The following is a 26165-nucleotide window of genomic DNA, read 5'->3' on the forward strand; positions in this document are numbered from 1 at the left end:
TATTCGCATATAAGGCTACCGGTACTGAGGTCGTAAGACAGCAAAGTGATATAATGGCCCGGCAGGTTGTGAAGTCACTGTGGGTTATCCTACTGATACACTTTCATCCCTGTTTCCATGTACCTGTGTATTTTCAAATTCTTTCCGCTTAGAGCATTTAGTTGGAACTTCCCAGGTTAGTGTGAGTGAACCTTTTCCTGGGAAGCGTCCACGTCCACGGCCCTGTCATGTCCTGGGATGTGCCACCAGAGGGAGCCACGATGTAACGGGTAAGGTCCCCCTACAGAAACCTGAGAGGGGCAGAGGCCAGGGCCGCAGGTTACCAGTAACACATTTCAGATTTATTAAAAAACACGTAGGTAACAAGTCAGAGCTTTGGCTAGGAATGATTTGGAAAAGAATCGAAGGCGTTACTCCACAAAACATTCACAGTTGTGTGCCAGAGACAGACAAGAGAGCAAGGAAGTGTTTTAGAAGCATTTGCGGTGGACAATGGATGGCCCGGCCTCGTCGTATTCCTGTTTGCTGATCCACATCTGCTGGAAGGTGGACAGAGAGGCCAGGATGGAACCCCCGATCCAGACAGAGTATTTGCGCTCCGGAGGGGCAATGATCTGTTGGCCGGGAGGAGACAGAAGGACGGTTAGCGAATTAGGGTAGGGCCGGACGTGCCACCATGGTCCACGCAGCTCAGGTTCCACGGACGGTGGGACAGTCTTGGCTGTCAGATGCCTAACCCCAACCCCAACCCCAACCCCACCCCCAACCCAAGGGATGTGACTAGGCTGTGAAGTTAGAGACTCTCCAATGAGCGCATTTGTTCCTCTGGTTTCTTTTACACAATCTATTCCAAAGCACCTGTAACAACTCTAAGGGTGTTGGTCTATGAAATGAGAAACTAAACGTGGGCCCCAAATCCTGCATGGCCTCCACTCAAGGACACTGATGATGTCTCAGACGCTGTGTCTCAGAACTCAGCACGACACCAGCATCCTCAACGAGAAGCTTCGATTGTGCCAGAACTTACGAGACGAGTCTTGCTCCACCTGATTATGTCTACTGAGACCGTGGGGTCCCCCAGATGGATGACCACTTCCCTGGGGTGGCTCCCAGTTGAGCTGCACTGACTGGCTTTCCCGCTGCACAGGCCTGACACGCAGGCCATGCTAACGTTTCTTAAATGAATGGTTTGGACGCAGAGAGCAGTGAATCGGGGTCCAGGGGTCCCCTCCACCTGCTATCGCCCAAAATACAGATAGCTACAGGTAAGCCATTCCCAAATCCACTCCAGACTTAGATTCTTGGGTAGAAACAAATGTGGACATTTGGGCAAAAAGACAAGGTATTTCTGAAACCCTGGGGGAAAGGTTTCATTTCTGTTTATCCCCCAAGCTCCGTTTGAACATTTATTTTTGAATACAAGTAGCTGATATTTACTGAGTACTTACCACGTGCCTACTATGCTCAACGTTTTATATGAGTTATTCTCATAACCACTTTAAAGAGTATTGAGTACTGCCCTGCCACACGTGGGGAAACTGAGGCTGAGAGAGTTGTTGCTGTTGTTGTTGTCGTCTTTAAGCAGACTCCACGTCCGATGTGGAGCTCAAACTCACAACCCCAAGATCAAGAGTCACACGCTCTACCGACGAAGCCAGCCAGGTGGCCCCAAGAGAGGTTGGAGCAACAGGCACAGGTCCCACTGGCTGTATGCCTGTCAGACCCAGTATTCAAACCCGGACCTCTCCCAGGTGGCTTTTTGTCTGTCTGTCTGTTTGTTTGTTTCATTTCGTTTCATTTTAGAAGTAACTTTTCCAGTTGGGGGTAATTTTAGATTTACGGAAAAGTGGTTAAAGCCAGTGCAGGGTTTCTATAGCCTCCTTCCAGTTTCAGTTTCGCCTAATGTCATAACCTTTACTGCCCCAGGTTTTTAACGGTTTTCTCTCACCGCACCGGAGCCCAAAGTTCCATATTCATTTTATTCCAGAAGCTGAGTTTGGAGGAGCGGGAGCCAGCCAGCTCTGGCTGCAGCTGCTGTAATGCACCCCCACCTAGGCTGGCTTTGTCCGTGAGCCCGGAGCTCGTTTCCTGTCTCTCCCTCCAGTGTGGGGTGGGGCGGTGGGGGGGGGAGACAGCCGATCAGAGGAGCATCCAAGAAACACCAACCTCAGGAACCTGTCTCTCCTGTCACCATGCAGTCTTTCAGAGCCCGGGACGCAGGCCGAGAGCTCTGGTCTGGAACTCTGTACGTGATCTGCAAACCCTCTTCCCGGGAAAGAGAAGGGAATGCAAATCACAGAGAAGGTGCCTGAACACTTCTCGTGTGTGTGATCTGCACGTGGAATGCCCTTTCTCCCGCTCCCTGTGACAGGGGTCAGAGAGTCCCAGCATGGCCTACTGATTTCAGAGAGTGATAACAGCTTTCGGGAATCACCGGGCACATGTTAAGTTGGCCTCCAAAGAACAGTGTCTGTTTAATCTCTGAGTTCGCTTCGCTGGGACTCGGAACACAATAGAAGGGTCTTTGGTGGCTCGGGGACTGAGCTGGCTCATCCCGGAGCGATTCTGCGCTTCTGAGCGCCCGGATCAAAAGGCGCACCAGACAGAGATGAAGACACAGCTCTAATCCCGGCCACTGACAGGTGATCACTTTTAGTAATAGAAGGAGGAGCGTATGCTATTGAACCCACGGCTTTTCAACCTCTTCAGAAATATGTGTGGCTCCTCTGATTTTTTTTAAATGTCTCTGCGAGACGTGGATGCACTATTTTTGTGATGGGGGGAAACGACACGCGTGTATTTTTAAGAGCAATGACGGAAATCGTCTAGACTTACGGTGATCGCTTCACAATATATACAAATACTGAATTAGGTTGTACACCTGAAACGAATCCAATGTTATATGTGAGCTATATCTCCATAAAAAAAAAATAAAGGGATACGCACACACGGGAGCTCTGGTGACCTTTACCCTTGAAAGTAGCTGACAGACAAGATAATTGTAGATTAAATTTTGTATAGAATAACTTAGCTTCTCTTATGAACTGACTTATAGCCAATAAAGAGTGGAATTTGTGGGGGCAGCTGGGTGGCTCCATTGGCTAAGTGTCCAACCCTTGATTTCTGCTCAGGTCCTGATCTCATGGTTTGTGAGATGGATGCCCCACGTCAGGCTCTGCAGTGACAGCACAAAGCCTGCTTGGGATGCTCTCTCTCTCTCTCTCTCTCTCTGCCTCTCCCTTGCTCATGCTCTCTCTCTCTGTATCTCTCAAAGTAAAATAAACATCAATAATAATAATAAAGAGTGGAACGTGTGGACATGGACCCACCACCACCTAGTCCTGGAACCCATGAGCACACGTGAGTAACACGTGTTGCTCTGAAGAGCCCGTCACGTCTGGTGACGGGGTTGGTACCTCCAGCAGCAGAACCGCAGCATCTGACCCCGAACCGTACCTTGATCTTCATGGTGCTGGGCGCCAGGGCGGTGATCTCCTTCTGCATGCGGTCGGCGATGCCCGGGTACATGGTGGTGCCCCCGGAGAGGACGTTGTTGGCATACAGGTCCTTCCTGATGTCAATGTCGCACTTCATGATGCTGTTGTAGGTGGTTTCGTGGATGCCGGCGGACTCCATCCCTGCAAAGGAGACACAAGCCATGACCCTCGGGTGGTGGACGACACCCAGGTCAGACGCAGAAGACCCGTGTGAGCTTCTGTGGGGGGGAGTCTCACAGTGGCCTGAAGCTCGGCAGGAACCACAGTGTAGGAACCGCCCATCCGAGAGACCAGAAGGCTCTTGTTTGTTATGTTCCGTGTGCTTCCATGTCGGATCTAGCCAGGAGGCCCTGATGGGGCACCGTAGGGGCGGAGGGTTACAACATCACATCGCTGATCTTTAACAGACTCACTTCCAGGTGGGGTGCAAGGAAGGGCAGAGCCTTCAGGCCCCCCACGGAGGGTCCCGTGCAGAGCCAGCACCCCCGCCGTAGCTCAGGACCACCCACATGTCGCTTGGCCTGTTCCCTTGGGAACACCCCTCAAACGCTGAAGGGCACTGACTCCCCGGGGAGGTGCTTCATCCGATTTGGACAAGGCTCCTTTCTCTTCTTTTTTTTATGTTTCTTCATTTTTGAGAGGGGGGAGGGCCAGAGAGAGGGGGACAGAGGATCTGAAGCAGGCTTCGAGCTGTGAGCACAGAGCCGGACGCAGGGCTTAAACCCAAGAACCGTGAGATCATGACCCGAGCTGAAATCAAGAGTCCTACGTTTAATTGACTGACCCACCCAGGGGCCCCACAATCCTCATTCTACACATGAAGACACAGAGGCTTGGGGGCGTTAAGTGGCCTTCCTTCCCAAGGTCATGAAAGTAGAACTGAGACTGAGCCCGGGCTCCCCCGTCCCAGAGCCCACCCTCTGTAAACAACGACGCTAACCTTTGTCCGAGGTCAGTGCTCATGTAGGAACAGGCTCTTCCCTTTTTCTCTCTCCCACCCCACTCCTCCCACAGTCTCAGCGTTCAGTGTTATCCTCCCCATCTGTTGATGGCTCTACTGTGTCCTCAGCACAGGCAAGATCTGATTTGTTCACCATTCTCCAGACACACGGACAGTGTTTGCTTAGAAAGAAAATTCCTGGGGCACCTGTGTGGCTCAGTCAGTTGAGTATCTGACTTTTGGTTTCAGCTCAGGTCACGATCTCACAGTGCATGAGTTCAAGCCCTGCGTTGGGCTCTGCACTGACAGCACAGCCTGCTTGGGATTCTCTCTCTCCCTCTCTCTGCCCCTCCCCTGCTTGCACTTTCTCTTCCTGCCTCTCTCTCAAAATAAATAAGGAAAAAACACTCCTTTCCTGGCCTCCTTCTCTCTCTAAAACTGTGACACTCTTTCCCTTGCCCTGGTTTAGAAATGCATTTGGTCCTGTGGCCCTGTCACATGTCCCCCCCATGCAGAAGGATGCTGATGGCCAGGGGCTAGGGGGATGCAGGGGGTTAGGGTGCCTTCCCCTTCCCGGGGACGGGACGCTGGGACCCACCGATGAAGGACGGCTGGAACAGGGTCTCTGGGCAGCGGAAGCGCTCGTTCCCGATGGTGATCACCTGCCCGTCGGGCAGCTCGTAGCTCTTCTCAAGGGAGGAGGAGGACGCGGCTGTGGCCATCTCATTTTCAAAGTCTAGAGCTACATAGCACAGCTTCTCCTTGATGTCCCGGACAATCTCACGCTCGGCTGTCAAGATACAGACACGAGGGTTTGCGCCTGTGCTAAAAACCCACCTGCCTCACATCAGTCTCTCCCGCGGTGTGGGTTCACGGGGTGTAAGTTCGCCATTCTGCAGCCCCACATCCGCGATGGTAATGAAACTATGGAGAGTCCCTGAGGGAACCACTCTGTCCCTGGCAGAATGGTGGGCTCGTGGAAAAGATTGTCTGGGAAATGCTGGGCAGGAGTGAAAGGAGCGAGCCAGGGAAAGGCGCAGAGGAGGGCAGCCTTCTGTACCTTATGTTTTCTTTTTTTCAGGAGCAACGATTCACTCTCTGCTATAAGTGTTTTATACTAGTTTGTCATATTGGATTTTCGATTGACCAGGAAGTCTTATGCTGAAATCTTATGCTTTGGGGCCCCCGCAGTTTTCAAAAAGCTCCACAGATCCACGGTGCTTGGCCCAGTAGCTACACCACTGGTGTATCCATTACCTTCCAGAAGGAGGCAGGCCCTGGCTCAGGACCAGTCCTAGACCAGAAGGCTCAGTGATGCACATTGAAGGAGGTGTGGAGGAAGCAGATGGCCAGTCCCTTCCAGACTCCTGCACTTGGAACTTCTAAGCTATGGGTTCCATCCAGGCCCCTGGAACCTTTGGGAGATATTCTGGGGTTCTTTGCAGGGAGAAGAGGAATGTAGGAATTAATTCACCTCCCTACCCCAGAAGGAAGCCTGAACATCCACAGGGCTCAAGCTCAGAGTCTATAATAAACCTGAGGCATGTCCAGAAACTGAGACATTTGGACAGTGTCTGACGGATGAGTGGAGGGAAGGCGGTTAGGGCCGTGCGCACCGAGGACATCCCAACGTGTCTAGCACCGTGGGACTCTGCCTCTTGTAAGTTCGCACTGGGGCCACCAACACAGAGGCCAAAGACACGTGGATAGCTTCCTGCCAGGTTGGCCTTCATGCCAGCTAACAATCACTGAATTACTGACTTACAAATACCGAATTACTCAGTGTCGGTATCACTTAATCCGGCAATCACGTCGGGGGTGAGACCCTATTCACGGATGAGGAGGCCGCAGGTTGGTGAGTTGGGTCACCCCCACTAGTGCGTGGCAGAACTGGGACCCACGCCCTACCTAGATGTCACCAAGCCCGCCAACCAGTGTGCCACATTCATTGCGTTCCATCTCTGCACTCTCAGCTTCCCACTTGTGAACAGAGGAGGTTAAAAAGTGTCCAAGTCACAGGCCCCTGACGAGCTTACGCTGGAGGTTCTCACCATTCTTCTCAAGAAAGAAGGTGCTTTGCTCTGAGCGTCCGAGGCAGGCCTTGCCAGCTGCACGGTCCCCTCCCGTCACGTCCCTGGATGGTGGCCAGGGTCCTCGAGGTTCCCGGGAAGAAGACGCGGCCCCTGCACCCCCGCCCCTCACTCCCACGGGCCTCGCTCACCGGTGGTCACAAAGGAGTAGCCGCGCTCTGTCAGGATCTTCATGAGGTAGTCGGTGAGGTCGCGGCCGGCCAGGTCCAGACGCATGATGGCGTGGGGCAGGGCGTAGCCCTCGTAGATGGGCACGTTGTGGGTGACCCCGTCTCCCGAGTCCAGCACAATGCCTGGGGGACAAATCGCACGACGAAAGTCACCACGGCCCCCGGTGCGTGGTCCCTGGCTGGCCCAGGAGAAGGGGGAGTTTCTGAGCCTCTGGCTTGAAAAAGAGAGAAAGCATGTGGCAGGAGAGGCGAGGCAGGACAGGCTTGGGGAACATAAAGAAAGAGCAGGAAGAGAGAAAAAGTCCTGCTGGAAATAGGAGCTTGAGGGCTGATTTTCATTATTTCTTTCAAGCTTATTTACGTATTTGTTTGTTTATTGAACATTTATTCAGTTTTGAGAGACAGAGATAGAGCACAAGCAGGGGAGGGGCAGAGAGAGAGGGAGACACAGAATCCGAAGCAGGCTCCGGGCTCCGAGCCGTCAGCACAGAGCCCGACGTGAGGCTCGAACCCACGGACCATGAGATCATGACCTGAGTCGAAGTGGGGCACTTCCCGACTTAGCCACCCGGGCACCCCTATTTATTTTGAGAGAGAGCGCGAGCAGAGGCAGAGAGAGAAGGCAGAGAGAGAATCCCAAGCAGGCTCCACGCTCTCCGCACAGAACCTGACTTGGGGCTCGATCTCACCAACCGTGAGATCATGACCTGAGCCGAAATCGAGAGCCAGCCGCTCAACCAACAGAGCCATCCAGGCACCCCTCCAGGGCTTGTTTTTAAAGGTGGAAGGAAGACCTTTCAGGGCTGGGATTAGCCCTGTCAGTTCTAACTACCCCCCACCCCAGGCCATCCAAACGCCATGTTGATAACCATCAAAGCCCACAACGGATGGTGCTCCCGGTCGCGGCCCCCAATACCGCGTCCACCTACCAGTCGTACGTCCAGAGGCGTAGAGGGACAGCACCGCCTGAATAGCCACATACATGGCCGGGACATTGAACGTCTCAAACATAATCTGCAAAGCAACCGAAAGAGCTTAAGTTAGTGATGTCTCCAGTCTCAGCAAGAATGTTCAGGAGAGCACCTCTTGCGGGTGGGCTCAGAATACAGATGGACCCGCCTGGCTCTGGGCAGAGGAGACTGGGGCAGGGGGGCGATGCACATGTGACTGGCAGGGGCTGTGAGGGCTCTGTCCTTGGCCCTGGCACCTTGACCCAGGAGGGCTTGCTAGACTAACAGCTGACTTCTGTGGCCTTCCTTCCTGGTGTCTCAACTGTGAACGGAGGAGTTTGGTCTAGGGGAGCTCGAGTGTGGGCAGTCGAGGACGCACGCATGATATCAAAGCCAAAGGACCAAGGAAAGACAGCATTCCAGTTTTGACGTCTCTAGTCTATAGGAGAAGACCTTTTAAACCAGAAGCTAAGATGGGTTTGGATTAGCCCAGTTCTGTGATTTGTCTGAAGTTCCTTTTAACCTCTTCCACTTTCCAGGGAGCTGCTGAGTCAATGCCAGCCCTAGACTCTGAGGCCACTTTGGCTGCTGTGGACGAGACCTTGATTCCTGGAAGACAAGATGTGCCCACTGATAGCAGAGGGCCACGTGTGAATGGCAGGGCCTCAACTCATGTGGTCTGGGGACAAGATCAGAATGGGAGCCCCTCCAGGTCACTCATGAGAAGTGTGTGCCCACAAACGTGCCCACGGGCCTCCATTTCTCCACCGGCGAAGCCCCCCCTGGGCCATCCCCCAGAATGTCTGACATGGTTTGCTAGAGAGCCATGCTTCCCAAATATTTTTCTGCCTCCACACCATTCACAAGGACGATCACGCCCATCAGAAATGACATCGCTTGCCTCACGGAGTGACTCCCAGGCACACAGATGTCCCCTGGAGAGAATGACCACGCATGTGTTGGGGTAATCAGCAAGAGCTCTTCTGGGGAAGAAGCCATACAGTATTTCTATGATTTCTATGGATTGTTCTCCAAGGCCAAAAGATCCTAGGTCAGTTCCAGGCTCTGGCACGTCTAGCTGTGTGACCTTGGGACAGTCTTATGTATTGGATCCTTGAATGATTCATTTATATAATCAGATATATAATTATATAGTCATTTATATAATATAACATGCTTCGCGTTGCTAAGATTTAAAGAGACCATGCATGTAAAATGCTTAACCCAGAGCTTAACTATAGCAAGCGTTAAATTGACAGCAGATTTTTTATTCGATAGCTCATCCAAACTGCAAACCTTGTCTGGCTGGTGGAATGGATGGTCTCCTGCTATAAGGTCTTTGAGTTTCAGCCTAGTCACAAGAGTGCCAATAAAAACCATTGGGTGAAGCATCCAACTTCGGCTCAGGTCATGATCTCCTGGCTCACAAGTTCAAGCCCCGCATCGGGCTCTGTGCTGACAGCTCAGAGCCTGGAGCCTGCTTTGGATTCTGTGTCTCCCTCTCTTTGCCCCTCCCCTGCTCACACTCTGTCTCTTTCTCTCTCAAAAACAAATTAAAAAAATAAATAAATTAACTATTCTTTGTTGAATGTTTACTATATGAGGCACCATGAAACACATTTAACATTTTGCCCCGTTGATCTTCACGCCAGCCCTTTGAAAAGCGATAGCACTAATATTATTCCCCATGTATAGATGGACAAGGAAACTAAAACTCAAAGAAATGAAGTGGCTTCATTAAACTCACGTAGCTGATGAGTGACAGATCCAGTTTGCAAACCTCTCTCTGACCTAAGAACCAACTTCCTGCCGTACTTTGAAATGATTTCTCCTTGGAAGTTTTTAAGCTAACGTAGCACCTTTGACAATGAAATATTTTCATTTCCTATTGCTTTTGGAGTCACGGGGCAGTTTCTGCAGAAAGGATGTGAGTTACCACGGCCACGCTACTGTCTCTGGCCTCCCCGGAGTCCCTGGAAAGCTGTTGGTCTGTGAGGGGGCCGCTGGGCACACCATCTCTCTGCTGTCCTGCCCCGCCCCTTTCCAACAGGACTGTCCCCTAACCCCAAATGCTGGATCCTGGAGTGGATGCTCACCTGGGTCATTTTCTCCCGGTTGGCCTTGGGGTTCAGGGGCGCCTCGGTGAGCAGAGTTGGATGCTCTTCGGGGGCGACACGAAGCTCATTGTAGAAAGAGTGGTGCCATATCTAGCGGGGGACGGAGGAGAAACACAATGATGCAACGTCACGGAAGGCTACAGACCCCAGAGAGGGGCTGGAATGAGCTAAATGAAACCAGGATCAAGCAGAATGTTACAAGCACTCATCAGATGTCCACAACTTTACTGACGTGGGCACCGCAGCCCAGAGATTGTGGGTAACTTACCCAAGGATTCACAGCTCGTAAGCGACTGAGCAAAATCCCAAACCCAGGTCTATGGGCCAGGATGGCACAGAATCTGAAGTCAAAATGGGTTCAAATCCCAACTCAACCCCCATTTCTTGGTTGTGTGAGCTTAGGCAAATTTTAACCCTTCCCGGCTCACGTCACCATGGGTAATATCAAAATAACTAGCATGTCTTTGCAAGAGCCCTACGGTTACTATTTAGTCCAGGGGCTGGCCCAGAATAAATATTCCTGTTAGTCAGCTATAACTTTTTTTAAAGTAATCTCTGTGCCCAAGGTGGAGTTGGAACTCACAACCCTGAGATCAGGCGTCTCATGCTCTACCGACTGAGCCAGCCAGGCGCAAACCGTATCTTTCCTCCTCCTTCCACTTTGGTGAATATTCATGGCAAAATGGTTTAGTTTAGCAAGCAAGAGGACAAATGAGTGAATGTGCGAATGGGAGAACGAAGCTGACCTAAAAAAATCTAGTTGCCTTTTTAACACATTTCAGGAAATTTCCCTCCGCGATGTATGCTAAGAGGACGGGTCTCCCTGCCTCCTCCCTCCCCTCCTTGCTCTCCAGGGCTGGCTGAAGCCTGCCTTCGGTGGTGCCCTCAGAACCTCCCATTCGTGGTCAGGTACTTGACCTTCAGGTGCTTCCCAAAAAGCCTGCGCCTATTCATAGCGTGTTTGTATGATGTTCTCCGGTCGTGAGTTTGCTTCATGGTTGAGCGTCCTCTTTAATCATCAGATGCCAAAGAGAACACACCATTGCAAAGAAGTCTAAATTAATGATTTCTAAAGGCCTGGAAATTCTCCCCTGGCACCAGGAGTATTAGATTCATCCAGAATGAAAACCAAACAAGAACAGCTCGTGAAAATTGACAAATGGACGAAAGCTAGATTGGTCTTGTCCCAGTCTCTCCGGTGTTGAATTTGCGGTTTCTAGAAAAGAACTAGGGAGCTTGAAAGTTATACCCCTCTGAGGGAGTAGAAACGGCAGAGAGCTCAAGAAATCCCGCCAGTCATATTATATACTGTGGCTATTCTGGAACAGCACTGACGATACAGCTGATCCCCCCCAGCCCCGCCCACAAACCTCTCTGCCCACCCCCCTCGCCTCTCTCTCTCCCGAAGACGCTTTAAATTCAGATTTTAGAAATGACGACTATATTCATCCCAGTGCTCTGCCTGCAGTCTGAGATGCTGCCAGCTCCACGGGGAAGCTCTTAAGAGCATTTCCTGCTGCCGTTAACAGCGTCTCTCAGCGCAAACTGCAGCCTTAACCAAACCCAGCCTCTCAGACTAAGCAAACCTAAGGAAATGCAATTTTTATAGAGAGCTAGAGGCTTCGGCATTATTGCTGATCAATTCTGGCAATACCACTTTCTGAGAGCGTGTGTACATGCGTGTGCCTGTGTGTGTGTGTGAGTCTGTGTGTCTGTGTGAGTGTGCGTGTGTGTGAATGAGCGTGCACGTGGGTATGCGTGTGCGTGCCTGTATGTGTATGTGTGTGAGCATGTGTGAGTTGTGTGTGCGCATGTGTGTAGGGAGCTGACAAAAGTCCAGATATTGTGGTTCTAATATATTTTGCTACCTTAACAGAATTAGTGTCATGTTCTCATTGGTCTTTCTGTTTTTTCTCCGATCGCTTGCGTGTCTATGATGCCTAATACCAAACATCAAAATCCTAGGATTTAACTCTTCTCGGAAGCTCTTTTATATGAATCTGGGAGGTTTTAAAGCACTCTCTTCATACAACACAGAGAGGCACTTTCTCAAATACTTATTTAAAAATGTTTGTCTGCTCCTTGTGCTTCAGTGCGCTGGGGAACTTTCAGGAATGTCCCAAAACCGCAATGCATGGTTCTCCCTTCTAGAGTGAAAACTAAAATACTTCAAAAAAAACGTTCAGGGTGAGTTAATGAAAAGCTTTCAAAGGAGCATGGGCGGGGCGGGGCTTCACCCAGCTCTCCTCCACTGGGAGTCCTTGCCTCCCCGCCTCCAGTAGGCGGTGGGGGGCAGGAGTGGGAGTGTTGTTCCCCCCTCCCCGCCCACCCCCCCACCTGCTGGCCTTAGGAAGGTAATCCAGTGCAACAGGCTCTCAATTCCCACCACTGGCAAATGGCTACGGCTCGAATCCACAGAACACTATCCCTCTGATTAGCGTAGAAACCCTGTTAGGCAAGAGATTTGTGTGTGCGTGTTTTTAAAGACGTATTTCAGGATTTTTTTTTTCAACAGTAACAAGATACTATGAACCAGGAGCCACAGAAACCAGGCATCCTGAGGGCTCCGCGCACAGAGAACCTCCAGTACCTTTTCCATATCGTCCCAGTTGGTGATGATGCCATGTTCTATCGGGTACTTCAAGGTCAGGATTCCTCTTTTGCTCTGTGCTTCGTCCCCCACGTAGCTGTCCTTTTGTCCCATGCCCACCATCACTCCCTGCAAAGATTCAACACAGCACAAGTCAGCCTCCCCCAGGACTCGTGGACTGATGACAATCCAGTCACAAAGGGTTAAGTCATTGCGGTAGAAAGTTCCTCTTTTGGTATCAGGAACATGACATTCTGTCTTAGGGTCACTATGCTCTGAAGCAACATCCCTCAGTTGATTGGCAACAGGCCTGAAGCAGTCTCCAAATAGCAGAGGGCCCTGTGGGGGAAGCAACTTTACGTTGCGGTTTTTTTTTTTTTTTTTTTTTTTGTCTGCCGTATTTCTTAGCAAGCTCTATTAGGACAGAAGCTGTGTTGGCTTGTTCACCAAGACAACAAATTGCCAGGGACTTATGTGTCACTCAACAATTACTTGCTAAATGAATGTATGAAATTTTACATATTAGTTAAATGGCACCGTGCTCTTATAAATCCCTTAAGCTATTAAAATTGTCACCCACCCAAGAGTATGTGAAAAAGCATCATATCTACAAATGACCACTCAGTGCTTCGTTTCTAATGGATAAATCCATACCAATCAACAGTAAGACATTTGCCTAAACTAGTCCGAAGTATTTTTATTTTTTTTTATTTTTTAATATAATTTATTGCCAAGTTGGCTAACATACAGTGTGGATGGTGTGCTCTTAGTTTTGGGGATAGAGTCCCATGATTCATCGCTTACATATAACACCCAGTGCTCATTCCAAGTGCCCTTTAACGCAATAAACAGAAGCTTAAAAAAACAACAACAAAAAAAAAACCCAAAAACAAAAACAAAAGAAAGGGAATTCTCATTACTGGGATTTTAAATTGCACTGGGGTGATTGTTTTAGAATTGCAGAACAGCATGGCTGCTAGAGATCCATAAATAGTGGCTTGTGCAAAATATCTCTATGCATACAGTTCAACGAAGAAACATCTCAGGTTTCATTCAGTGGAAGGGGCTATTATTCATTCTTGTGACCGTATGCCAAACTGAGAGCCACGAACATCAGTCAGATAGGGTCAACGAGCAGCTATATTTCTGACGTGAAGAGTTTCTAAAACTGAGAGGTTTTTTTTTTACCATATGGCTCAGTTTTTTACCATATGGCTGCCCCCAATATTTTGTTTATATGTAATGTTCTATGAAATTAACATGTGGCTGTCTACATATATTTCACTGACACCTAAAGTATGTAAAATTACATTCAGTGACAACGCTCACTTTCACCTAATATCAAGATCTTTGAGAGTGAGTGCCCTCGGCCTTTAATTTAGTTTCTTTCCAAAGAGTAGCTGAGGTACACATTGTTAGGTACCTCATAGTATTTCTGATGATGATAATGATCATGAGACAAAGAGGTGAACTTATATCTGAGAGGTGAACTTTATATCTGATAGTCACCCACCAGATAATCTGTCTATATCATATGTGAAATTCACACTTACTCCTACACATCCATCACCAGAGGTGTATTTTTAACAAGGTCACATAATTTCTGGGCAGAAAGCAATAGACAGACTGTGGGTACTCACGGGCACCCCGTCACAGAGGGGCCTGATGTGTAGCCCTGTTTCGCTCTACTGCAATCCAACCTTCCTTTTCTTGAATAAATCTGGTGTGCGACATCGTGTGCTTTTAAGGTATACGGTTGTTCTCTGGATACATTTGTGTCTTGTCATGCGATGGTCGATGAGGCGATATTCATCACGTTACATAATCGCAGTACAATATTGCTCACCTGATGCCTGGGGCGCCCCACAATGGATGGGAAAACGGCACGGGGAGCATCGTCCCCAGCAAAGCCGGCCTTACAGAGCCCAGAACCGTTGTCACACACGAGGGCAGTGCTGTCCTCTTCTTCGCACATCTCGGCTGGAGCTGCTTCACAGGGTCCTAGGGGAACAGGAAGGAAGCCGCCCCCGCTGTCATCCAGCAGCCATGTCATTTCACTGACCACTCGCACCTTCCAGAAGGGATGTGGGGTCCTTCTCTGTACTCCCGGAGCGCATTCCACTGACCCTTATACAACACAGCATCTACCTCAACGTACCGTAATTAGACTGACGCCAGAACTCAGACTTCCACATTCATACAACTGACCTCTAGCACGGTGGCCAGCACGTCACAGGTGCTCCTGGGCACTTTAAAGAATAACCAAGCAGGTGAATAAATGAACAACCGCAGAGCGCAGACAGGAAGATCCGATTAACGTGTCACGTGGGAGAGAAGTTTCTGGAATATGCTGTCTGCATCGGCCCGAACACATTTTTCTAGATATGTTATAACTTTTAACTATTTTCTTTAAAAGGTAGGTTTTGAGGGTCAGGCTGCATGTGAATATTTGGAAATGTTGAATGGAAGGTGTTTAAAAGAAAAATCTCCGGGCTCCTGGGTTGGTTAAGCGTCTGACTTCGGCTCAAGTCATGATCTCATGGTTTGTGGGTTTGAGCCCCACATCAGGCTCTGTGCTGACAGCTCAGAGCCTGGAGCCTGCTTCGGATTCTGTGTCCCCCTCTCTCTCTGCCCCTCCCCTACTTACACTCTGTCTCTCACTCAAAAATAAATAAACATTAAAAAAAAAGAAGAAGAAAAATCTCTTTTGGTCCTGAGAACTTTTATTTTACCTTTGGAGAAACATTAAAAACAATTGAAACTTTCTAAGAAGGTGCTTGAAATTTTAGGGGCCACAGTTATTCTCCATTAATAAAAATCACAGCTAACCTAAAATCCAAGCGAGGGAGAGTCTAATAAGTTACACATACCATAGTATAATATTTTGCTGCCATTAGGAAAGATAAATTAAGAGATAGGGAAAAGGTATATTCTATGTAAGAATAATAGATTAGAGAAAGTAACATTGTATGATCCTATTTAAAAATGTACATTTATGCATTGAAAACAGGTCAATTGTATTTGCCAAGATGTCGATGAGTATTATTTTGAGACAGTGGGTTTTGTAGGTGTTTTTAATGATCTACCCTGGGTTTTGTAATATTTTCTAAATTGGGCATGTATTCAATATTTTGAATATCCAACTCTTAAGCTCCGAGCCTATAACAAAATCTGGAAAGTGGGAGCAAAGCAGCAGCTTTGGAGAACAGGTCCCTTAGAGAGACCATTTGCATGCAATGCCCTCATTTCTACTAATGAGAAAACCCAGAGGAAGTGTTTTGCTCAAGGGCACACAGGGCACTGGAGGCAGAGTTGAATCAGAGACCAAGTGTCCTTGGCTACCCCCTGGACTTTCAATTCAGATTCCCTTCCATTTTTCCAAGCAGAATTATCCCATAAAAAGAGGGACACCCACCGTTGTCTGCCCGACTTTGAGAGCTTAGGATTTCAAGCTGAGGAAGATTCTTCTAAGTTGGTGAACCCATTGCACACCCTGACCCAGATATAAAATGCAATTCTTTAAAGGAAATTTCTGGGATGTAGGAGAAGAAGAAGAAGAAAAAAAAAAACTTTTGCTTTTGTTCTGGAGCTCTGCCAGATCATTCCCACGAAATCAGTGCTGTTTCTTTCGGAATGCTGTGTAACCCTTCGCAAAAGCATGAATCTCCACTGAGGCGATGCGTTTTAAAATCCAGGACGGGTACTATTCTCTCCCATTGACAAACAAGGAAATCAAGACTCAAGGCATTGAAGTGCCTTATGCAAGATCCCAATGCTGGTAAAGTTAGGACCACGGAGATGGCAGAGAATGATGATTATAGCCTGCGACCTAGTAAGGTATTTAACATCTCTAAATCACAGTTTCCTTCTCTGTCAAACAGCAATAATATCAGTATGTGCTATACAGAGCTCTTACAATGGGGGGTTAGATTTTTAAAAAGCATTTGAAATGCTTTGTAGTGGCAAACACATTACGGATGCCCATAAATGTGAGTTTTAAAGGGATGATCATTGACAGCATGATAGCACTATGATCATTATCCCGCCCTCTTTATTTCTAGTTTTTGCTTTCTTTCCACACTGCCTTCAGGCGTAGCATGGGGATCCTTGACCTGTGGATTCCACTCCTAAGAACGGAAAACAAGACTTGCCAATGGCTTGCTCTTTCCTTCCCCACCCCTCCCTGCCCTTTCCAGATGCTGGATACCGCTCGGCATTCCTGTGATTGGCTTCCGTCCTACGGAAGGACGAGGGGAGTGGAGAAGTGAGATACGTAGAGGAGACAAGACAGGACAAGAAGTGAGAGTCGGAGGCGTGTGTCAGAGGCGGCCAGCCCCAGTGGCGGGCTCTCTGTGGATGCACTAAGCAGACTTTCCAAACCCAAAATGCTGAAAACAGGACGACATACTTGGATATAGGACGCTCTGAGAATGTGACAGGACGGTCACCAGGAGTGCACGTCCCCTTCCCTAACTCTTTTGTTGGCCGGGAGGGCTTGGAGCTTGAACATACTGCAGAAAAAGCAGGCTGCCCCAGAGCATCAGCAAACATGCGGAAAATTTAAAAAATCTCAAAAGCCAGTAAACGTGTTTTTATTTGGTATAAAACAAAACAAACAGACAAAAAAGCCCAGGAGGGATTTTCTAATCTCTCGGATGAGCACTGTCATTGGAGAAGTCTCTGTGTCCCCGGAAAGAAGCCGACTCAGTGGTGTCCAAGCCTTATCTGACCTGAATGAGCAGCCGGGTTTGGAGCAAAGCATTTCCTAATTAGGTAAAACACAGGCGAGCGTCTGCGTTTGGAACTGCACCCTGGTCGGGGGGTTGTTCCAACTGCTTTGCCTGCATCTTGTGCCAAAAATGAGTAGTTAGTGTGGGGAAGGGGGGGGGGTAGTGGGGGAGGAAGAACACTACAGTTCCCAGCTCATCCGTCTTGAAATGCAAACCATATTTAGTCATGGATCACAGAATGAAGGCAAATCTCAGTGTGGAAAGTCTAGTCCGGGCTGAAGCGGCCAAGCCCCGATTTCCAGCGAGGTTCAGCCCGGGGACTGCCACTTCGCTGCGGGGAGAGAGAAATGCAAACCAGACGTCCCTTAGGCTGACACACAAGCAGCTGTCAGCCGCTCCCTCCCTCTTTATTCACAGAGAAAGATACAGCCTGTTTCCTGCTGCAAATGACCAGTGGAGCGTGCGAGGCACAGCCTGGAGTGTAGGTTCACAGACGTGCCTTTGCTACAGAAGACACTACCAATTACAGCCACAGGAACCCTGATGCGAGCACGTAAACAGCCAATACCAAAGACGAGGCCACTAGACTCTGTTCACTTCTCAAATGCATTTCCAGGCGCCTCCAGCGGCCCCGAAAATACCATCCGATGAAAAATCTCCATGCCAAAGCGAGCCTCAAAAAGTACTAGAATCCCTGGTGCCTAAGTAGAAATAAACGCGTAACTCACTGGAAATTGCTAGGTTGCATCTCTGAAAGAGCACAGCCAGACCTGGGCTGTGGATGTAGCATAAACAGATGGTGCAGGGGACACACAGATTCTGTTCCGTCTTCCTTTCCTCCTCCCCCCACGCCAAACCGCATCTTAACTTTGTTCTTAATATTAGATAATGGGAAGCTAAAAGCTACAATCATCTTAGTACTACAATGTTCATTCAGAAATTGCAGAGGGCACAAGCCCAAGTAAATCTCTGCAGATGACGTCTGAGTGCACTGAGTAATGTCAAAGCCGCCGGGATGGGGAAGTCACAGCCCTGGGTCCGAGCCACTTACCCTGACAGCGCTCAGCTGGGCTTCTCCGCTCTGGGTGGTGTTCAGGGAAGCTGAACGCTGAAGGGTTATATAGCCCCTTGGCCTGCTTCCCTCCCCTTTGCTTCCCAAACAAGGAACAGAGACAGACTTGGGCCTGGCGTTCAGGCTAACACAACCATATAGGGACCTCAGCACAAAACTCTCTAATCTGGGTGGCCGGAGGTCTGGGTCTCTTCCACCAAATTCCACTGCTCTGCTCAAGAAACGGGAGGCAGGTCAGCTGCCTGAGGGGAGATAAACACCCGGGGCCTTCAGAGCAACTGCTGAGATGCCCGGACGCCCGGGGCTCGAGCGGTGGGGCAGGTGCACGCCCCGTCTACACATTCTGCAGAAGAAGCCAGCCCACGGTCTCACTGGCATTCCAGGGCATTTCCTAATAGAGCCGAGCACAGAGAGGAGCGGCCTCGAGAAGTAGGGACTTTTAAAACATTCTCTCACAAAGGAGGCCTGCAATGAAGAAAGGTATTGTTTCAACTGTTCATAAATAGAGAGAGAGCTCGCCATGATTTAATGGTAGTCATGCTATGTTGATAAACGGAGCCCAAGCAGGGTATTTGTGGGAGCAGGAATTGACACGCAGGCAGGGTTGACGGGCCCACGTTCTTCACAGAGGAGCTTGGGGGTCGGCATGGCCTCCACTACTTGGGGACATCAGCTAGGCCTATCGACGTGTCACTGAGTAACGTAGCCGAACGATTACGGGCTGTTCCTTTGCCGCGGCGCCCTGTCATAGATGCAGTTTGGGAGAGAAAGGGGCGTGTTCAAGTTGAGGGGTCTCTCTGACCCTGCTCTCTACCTGCTGACACGTTTGACAGGTGAGAGAGAGAGAGATCAGGTGGCCCACTCATTTCTCAAAGACAGGTAGTGTCGTTGAGGCAGGAATCTGGCTTTAAGCTCTCGTTCCCAAGTGTCAGTGGATAAGCTTCCATGGCTTTTCGTTTGTCCGCTCCCCTCCTCCAAGCCAGGGTTCTAACTAAATCCATAACAGAAATATTTGTGATGGATATCACGGGTATTTCTGGACCGCTGATCCGTGAGAAAAATCCCAGAACGAATGGCTTTATTTTACAGCTGTGGCCAGCTGTGCAGTGACCGTGTCTGGCATGTTAGATGTGTGGGACGCACACGCATACACATATATTCATCTCTGAGAAATTGCACTGTCGAATGTTAGAAGGTTTCAAATGGCAGGGGCACCTGAGTGGCTCAGTCTGTTAAGCTCCCGACTCTTGGTTTCGACTCAAGTCGTGATCCCACGGTTTGCGCGTTTGAGCCCCTCATCGGGCTCTGCGCTGACAGTGTGGAGCCTGCTTGGGATTCTCTCTCTCCCTGCTCTCTCTCTCACTCTCTCTCTCAAAATAAATAAACTTAAAAAAAAATTTTTTTTAAAGAAAATTTCAAACGGCTAAAGACTAAATAGTAATAGATTTCTCTCTGTTTTTCAGGACTTTCTCAACTGTGTCTAGTTTTTAACAACCAGAAAACACAACCGTCTGAACGTTCAACTATGAAGACTACACAATATAATGTAAAATTGGGCTTGGGAGACAAAGCCAATGGTTTTTAATCACAGAGATCATGTGAAGCAAAAATTCCTTATTTTCCTGGTTAGGGGGCCAATCTGAGTATAGAGGTCATGTTCCTGTCTCAAACACAATCTGTGTCGTGCTTGGTTAACTTTGTAAAGTGAATGGTCCTCTAAACGCCAAGGACAAGAGCCTGGGTATTCACCTTTATGATTCGTACGTCATTTTCTTCCTCGTGGACATCCACCGCTCTGGCAATAACCAGACTGTGATATAAAGAGATACGCAAGGAGACTCAAGATTTGGTCTTTCCTCCATGTTTCCCCCCCCCTTTTTTTCTTTCTCCTTCCCTCCTTCCCTCTCTGCCTCCCCCGTCTCTTTCTCTCTTTTCTTCATCTATGATACTAACCAGGGAGGACCTATAACTTAAAATAAACTTCCGAGCAAGTGATTAAATGGTCTCGCTGTCTGGGTTTGAGATTTATACTGTCGTGCCCCATCCAAGTCTCCCCGCTGAGAGAAAACAGCATCGGATGAGTGCGTGTGTGCACGAAGAAATCTCCAGCCAAGCGGCCAGATACCTTCCGTATCCAAGGAGTTACGGGCCAATTAGGAAAACAGAAGTGCCTGATGACTTGATTGCAATTCAGGAAAACTATAAAATAAATTCCAAACTATAAGCACATAGTCAAGAATCCTCTCCAGACGTGCTGTTCTACAAACATCACACACACCATCTTGGTAACCTTATCCAGTGATGATTCAGTGTAAATCCCTTAAGATCTGGGACAAGTGTAATGCTCGCTGGGGCCCAGTCCAGAGCTGAGTCAGCAGTGAGTATTCAATAATTGCCTACCAACGTCTTGCTTATTCTCTGTCCCCATCACCTGGTAGGTTTAAATTGAGCCACGTCAATGCTGGCGAACATCCATACAACCTGGATTCTGGTAGGAAAGTGACTTTTTGGCCACTGTCAAAAATTTAGGCCATACGAATTATTTCCTCTGGATGGATCACACTCATTAGCTATTTTATTCAGCTCATACAATTCATTTTGTCTGAGAAGACACAGTGAGAGCAAGGCACCCCTCCTGTCTCCCATTCTTGAAATTCTCCGGGTCCTGGAATTCTCAGATCCAAAGGCTGAGTTGTCCTAAGACGGCCCAAGTGGACAAACTCCCCCAGCTCCCACTGCACACGCCCCTCTAACCACACCGGCAGGGCTTGGCCTGGCCCTGCTGTGCTCTGTCCCTCAGCATTTCCAGGCCCTTCGTGGCAAATTTGACGTGACGCATCCTTTCGAGGTGTAAGGGCTGGTATTCGGGGGCTAGGCTGATGCACAGCAGATGGTTTTAGTGTTCATAGTCTTCCCATTAATTCGAAATCTGAGAAACCCAACGACTCTCCCGTGAGGAAGACGCTTAGCACGTGAGAGAAATAACATGCAACATCAGGAAGGAATTCAGTGACCTTGTCTTTGTGCAAAGGCAAACATTTTTGGAGCACTAGGGATTTTGGCTCGGGGTTTGAGTTCTGGACCTACTGCCTAGCAGTCCTGTGTCCTCTCTCTGCCTTAGTTAGCTTTGGTTTTGTTTTGTTTGTTTGTTTAATGTTTTTAGTTTGTTTTTTGAGAGACAGAGCACAAGCAGGGGAGGGGCAGAGAGAGAGGGAGACACAGAATCCGAAGCAGGCTCCAGGCTCCAAGCTGTCAGCACAGAGCCCGACGCGGGGCTGGAACCCACGAACCGTGAGATCATGACCTGAGACGAAGTCGGACGTTCAACCGACTGAGCCGCCCAGGCGCCCCTGGGTTTTTTTTTTTAAGTTTATTTATTTTTTTGAGAGAGGCAGAGAGTGAGTGGGAGAGGGGCGGAGGGAGAGAGGTTAGACAGAGAATCTCAAGCAGGCTCCAAGCTGTCAGCACAGAGCCCCACGCGGGCCTCAAACCCATGATCCGTGAGACATGACCTGAGCTGAAACCAAGAGTCAGACACTTAACTAACTGAGCCACCCAGGCGCCCCTGCCTTAGCTTTCTTATATGAAAAATCTGGTGAATAATACATTATTACAAGGTGGTAATGAGATGTGAAGAGTTAATAAAAAAGCAGAGCCTGGGACACGACCTCACCCTTGGACAGTCTGTAAGAGGAACTTGGGGGGCACTGGGGTGGCTCAGTCGGTTGAGTGTCCAGCTTCAGCTCAGGTCATGATCTCACGGTTCGTGGGTTCAAGCCCCCTGGCGGGCTCTGTGCTGACAGCTCAGAGCCTGGAGCCCGCTTCGGATTCCGTGTCCCTCTCTCTCTGCTCTTCCCCTGCTCGTGCTCTGTCTCTCTCTGTCTCAAAAATAAATAAACATTAAAGAATAAAAATTAAAAAAAAAAAAAGATGAACTTGGATGTAGAGGTGTGAAAGGCACTTTCCCAGACAACCAAGGCAGAGAGGAAAACCTGATCGGAAGAACGTGACGCCCTGTGTTTGTTTCCTGTTGCTGCTTAAGGACCTACAACAAACTGACTTCCAACAACAGAATTTATTACCTTACGGTTCGTGAGGTCAGAAGTGCAAACGAGGTTTCGGCCGGCTAACGTCAGGGTGGCTGTGCATCTTCTGGAAGCTCTGGGGCAGAATCTGTTTCTTTGCCTTTCCTAATTTCTAGAGGCAGCCTGCATTCCTCGGCCCATGGCCCCTCCGTCTTCAAAGCTGGCAATAAAGCATCTTCAGATCTCCTTTTCTAACTCTAACCACCTGCCTCCTTCCTCGAAGGACTCCTACGATTGCCTTGGGCCCTGCTGGATGGCACAGGATCGTCTCCCCATTTTAAGATCATTCACTTTTTTTTTGTCCATCTCAGGTAACATGTCTGTAGGCTTTGGGGACCCGGATGGGAACACGTAGGGCGGGGCCCATCCCATCACACACACACACACACACACACACACACACACGACATATTTCCTGTCGCATGTCAAGGCATTTGGAACAGTTTTTCAGTTTAAAAGAGGAGATTTCTACCAACGGTGTTGACATTAAATACACTTACGAACACTTAATAGACACTTAAGAGACGGTGCACAAGTCCTGCCTGAGGAGAGGACCGGAACAGTGTAAAGCTGTGTCTCCATGATCCCATAAAGGCCAACAACGAAAGCAGAGGAAGCCTGTATACGCCCATGAGCTTTTCAGAGTGTCTAGAATATGGGATGTGTTTCAAGATTGAGAGACCACCCTCAAGCGCTTTATTTTATTTTATTTCGTTTCACGGCATCGCATTTGTTAAAGAACAAAATGCAGGTTGGGTTGTAGAATGGCACCCTCTTGGATTTTGGACACAGAACAACTTTAACGTTCCCGTTGTCACCAAAAGATGGCTTGGGAGATGAGGCTTCACCGTGAAGAACAGAGAGCATTGGAAGCTGAGTTAAATCCCTGGCGGAGAAAGACACTCTCCATTGTTTCTTTGTCAGCTGCCCTTACATTTTTCCTGCTTCTTCTGCCTTATCTATCCCTTTAGAAGTAGTGCACTCCAACATTGCCCCAGTAATGCTGAACAGAAGACTTTTCCAGTAAGAAAGCAGGCCAGCTCACAGCTCAGGACCTTTGCACATGCTGCTCTCTGCCTGCAGCAACCTTTACCCGTTCGCCTCTCTACCTCTGCCTCCAACTCCGGCTCTTCTTCTGCTGTTCTACACACCCTCCCCAGCTCAGGTAGGTGTCCCGGCCCTGTAGGCCTCCCCTGGCCACCTCCACCCCCCCATTTGGGGTAGGGGTCCCTCCTCTGGCTGCCTATCCCACACTCTGCTCACCTCCCTTGCCGGACTCATCACACTGTTCTATAATAACACACTTCATTTCCGGGCTAGATGTAACGTGTCTGAGGGCAAAGGCTAAACCGATTTCGTCTTTGCATTCCTAGAGCCTGAAACACCCAGTGTTTCTGGCATGAACTGAATCAGGCACAGAAAATGCTTAACGACTGACTTTCAAACAATAAGCGTCAAGAGTATTCTGAGAGGGTGAATGGCGCTGTTATCAGATAGCACTAAGAGCTATTTTCTCTCCATACCGGAGTTCATCTAAGCACATAGCAGCCATAGGGATGCCATCGTCCCCCTTTGTAGGTGGGACACAGAGGCTCAGGGAAGCTAAACGTCTTGCAAAAGCCTTCATCGCTAGCGAGTGCTGGACCAGGGACACACCTGAGTCTGACCAGAGCTGGAGTTCAAGCGCATACACAGAGGTGTGGGTGGTGGCCTGGGGTCAGCGTCTAGCACGGCAGCGGGGACCGAGAGGTGGAATTATCATGCGAAGGCGGGCGACCAGGCGACTGCACCAGTCACCGTCCCTGCCTCGCGAAACCCCGGGCGCACGGGGGACAAAGCGGGGACCAGCTGGCTCAAGTGAGAGACAACGTCTCGACACCAGCTCGTGCCTCCTGTCCTCATCAGGCTCGAACTCCCCAGAGTCCTCCCGGCTGAAGCTTTCCTTCGCAGAAGGCTTGGATCGCTAAGGTGACTGTCGTGGTTTGCCATGGACGTGGGACTTTATCAGTGCTTGTGAAAGTCCTGAGCGAAGCGGGACAGCTCGGCTATTCTGATCCTCACTAACGATAAGTGTGGCCTTTCCCATGTATGACTCAGGAAGTCTGGAGGGACTCTTTCCTCCTCTCAGAGGCTCTTGGAGAAGATCTCAACTTCTTTTCTTTTCTTTTCATTAAATTAGGGGCACCCGGATGGCTCAGTCGGTTGAGCGTCCGACTTCGGCTCAGGTCATGACCTCGCAGTTCGTGGGTTCGAGCCCCGCCTCGGGCTCCGTGCTGACCTCTTGCTCAGAGCCTGGAGCCTGCTTCGGATCCTGCGTCTCCTTCTCTCTGCCCCTCCCCCGCTCGCGCTTCGTCTCACTCTGTTTCTCAAAAATAAATAAGTGTAAAAAAAAATTTAATTAAATTTAAATAACCACATGTGGCTACCATATTAGACAGCACACGGATAGTAAATCTTATTTATTTATTTATTTATTTAGAGAAGGAGAGAGACAGACTCCCAAGCAGGCTCTATGCTCAGGACAGGGCCCCATGAGGGGCTCCATCCCGTGACCCTAGGATCACGACCTGACCCGAAATCAAGATTCAGATGCTGAATGAACCAAGCCACCCAGGTGTCTCCTAGGAGGTGATTTTTAAACTTGACTTTTAACTAAAATCACCTAAGGGGCTTTCAAAAATCTCAAATGCCCAGGCCACACCCCAGATGGATGAAATCAGAGCATCTGGGAAGGGACACCGGCATCCAGGGTGCCACCAACATGAGAACCTTCAGAAGAGCCCAGGGTTCTCAGAGCATCCAAATGATGGATGATTTGCTTGCATCCAAATCGTCCAGGCAGTGTGTTAATCATACAGACACCTGACACCCCTCCTGCTCACACACATCTTCTAAGTCAAAATCCCTAGGGAAGATCCCAGAATAAAACGTAAAAAAAAAAAAAAAAAAAAAAAAAAAAGCTTTCCACGTTAGAGCACATTTATGTTTACAGAAAAGTTGTGAGGGTAGTATGGAGAGTTCCCATATAGCCCACACCCAGTTTCCCCTATTATTCGCATCTTACAGGAGTATGGAACATTTGTCACAGTTAATGAACCATTAGGGACCCCTTGTTATTAACTAAAGTCAATGCTTTATTCAGATTTCCTTAGTTTTCATCTAATGCCCTCTTTCCACGCAAGGAGACCACTTGGCTGTTTCTTAGATTTCCCTTACTTTTTAAAAAAAAGTTTATTTATTTATTTGCGGGGGGGGTGGGGGGAAGGGGTAGAGAGAGAGGTGGAGAGAGAGATTCCCAAGCAGCCTCCACACTGTCAGCACAGAGCCCAACGTGGGGCTCAAACTCACAAACCATGAGATCGTGACCTGAGCCGAAATCAAGAGTCCGACGCTTCACTGACTGGACCACCCGGGTCCCCCTGCTGTTAGTCATAATCACGGGGCTGAGTTGGTCAGGTTTCTCTGCTGTCAAGTCACTCTCCTCCCAACCCCTCCCATGCTACACCTTCTGGAAGGAAGTCGCTAAGCACAGCCCACACTTAATGGGGGACCCACACGCCACCTCCTTGAGAGCTGAGGATCTACATGAATCTTCCAGGATGGAATGTATTTTTGATAGGGATCTCAGTGATTCTCATCCATAGTGATGGATGAGGATCCATGTGAGTGATTCTTAGTGATTCTCAGTGATTCTCATTCCAATCCAGTGGTTGGGAATCACTGGGCCAGAGGGGCAGAATCATATGATGTCCTGGGGTTCCGTCCAACTTGGTAACTCTTGGATTCTCTGAGCGTGGATGGCATGCAAATGGGTGGATTTGCTGGACTCCAGGGGAGACTAACTGATAGTCACTTATTTAGTCTAGAAACCAAGTCACAGATCCTCTAGACACAAACCAGTGAATAAATATAGAATTGTTGATA

The 26165-nt window shown here is 49.0% G+C and overlaps 1 protein-coding gene and 1 long non-coding RNA gene across 2 annotated transcripts; one reads left to right on the top strand and one right to left on the bottom strand.

Annotated features, from left to right (window-relative positions):
• Positions 1-319: 319 nt before the first annotated feature.
• ACTA2 (actin alpha 2, smooth muscle) lies at positions 320-18268 on the bottom strand. Its single transcript, XM_086679549.1, has 9 exons — positions 18136-18268; positions 14201-14355; positions 12355-12483; positions 9744-9854; positions 7627-7711; positions 6659-6820; positions 5036-5227; positions 3457-3638; positions 320-614 (listed from the first exon to the last, which is right to left on the bottom strand). The coding sequence occupies exons 2-9, from the start codon at positions 14327-14329 to the stop codon at positions 471-473; spliced, it is 1134 nt and encodes a 377-aa protein (XP_086535675.1). The 5' UTR covers positions 14330-14355; positions 18136-18268; the 3' UTR covers positions 320-470.
• A 120-nt stretch (positions 18269-18388) lies between these two features.
• Positions 18389-20160, top strand: LOC147575757 (uncharacterized). Its single transcript, XR_015241528.1, has 2 exons — positions 18389-18636; positions 19620-20160. It is a non-coding gene; the product is annotated as an uncharacterized LOC147575757 (long non-coding RNA).
• Positions 20161-26165: the final 6005 nt, after the last annotated feature.

Source organism: Puma concolor, chromosome D2 (assembly GCF_028749965.1).
Source record: "Puma concolor isolate L17-30 chromosome D2, mPumCon1.1.hap2, whole genome shotgun sequence".
Lineage (NCBI taxonomy): Eukaryota > Metazoa > Chordata > Mammalia > Carnivora > Felidae > Puma > Puma concolor.

Coding starts and splice junctions, on each gene's coding strand:
- ACTA2 (XM_086679549.1), bottom strand. CDS start 14,329: ATGTGCGAAGAAGAGGACAGCACTGCCCTCGTGTGTGACAACGGTTCT. Junction 7,712..9,743: donor ACCGGGAGAAAATGACCCAG/GTGAGCATCCAC, acceptor GTTGCTTTGCAG/ATTATGTTTGAGACGTTCAA. Junction 615..3,456: donor CCAGCACCATGAAGATCAAG/GTACGGTTCGGG, acceptor CCCGGCCAACAG/ATCATTGCCCCTCCGGAGCG.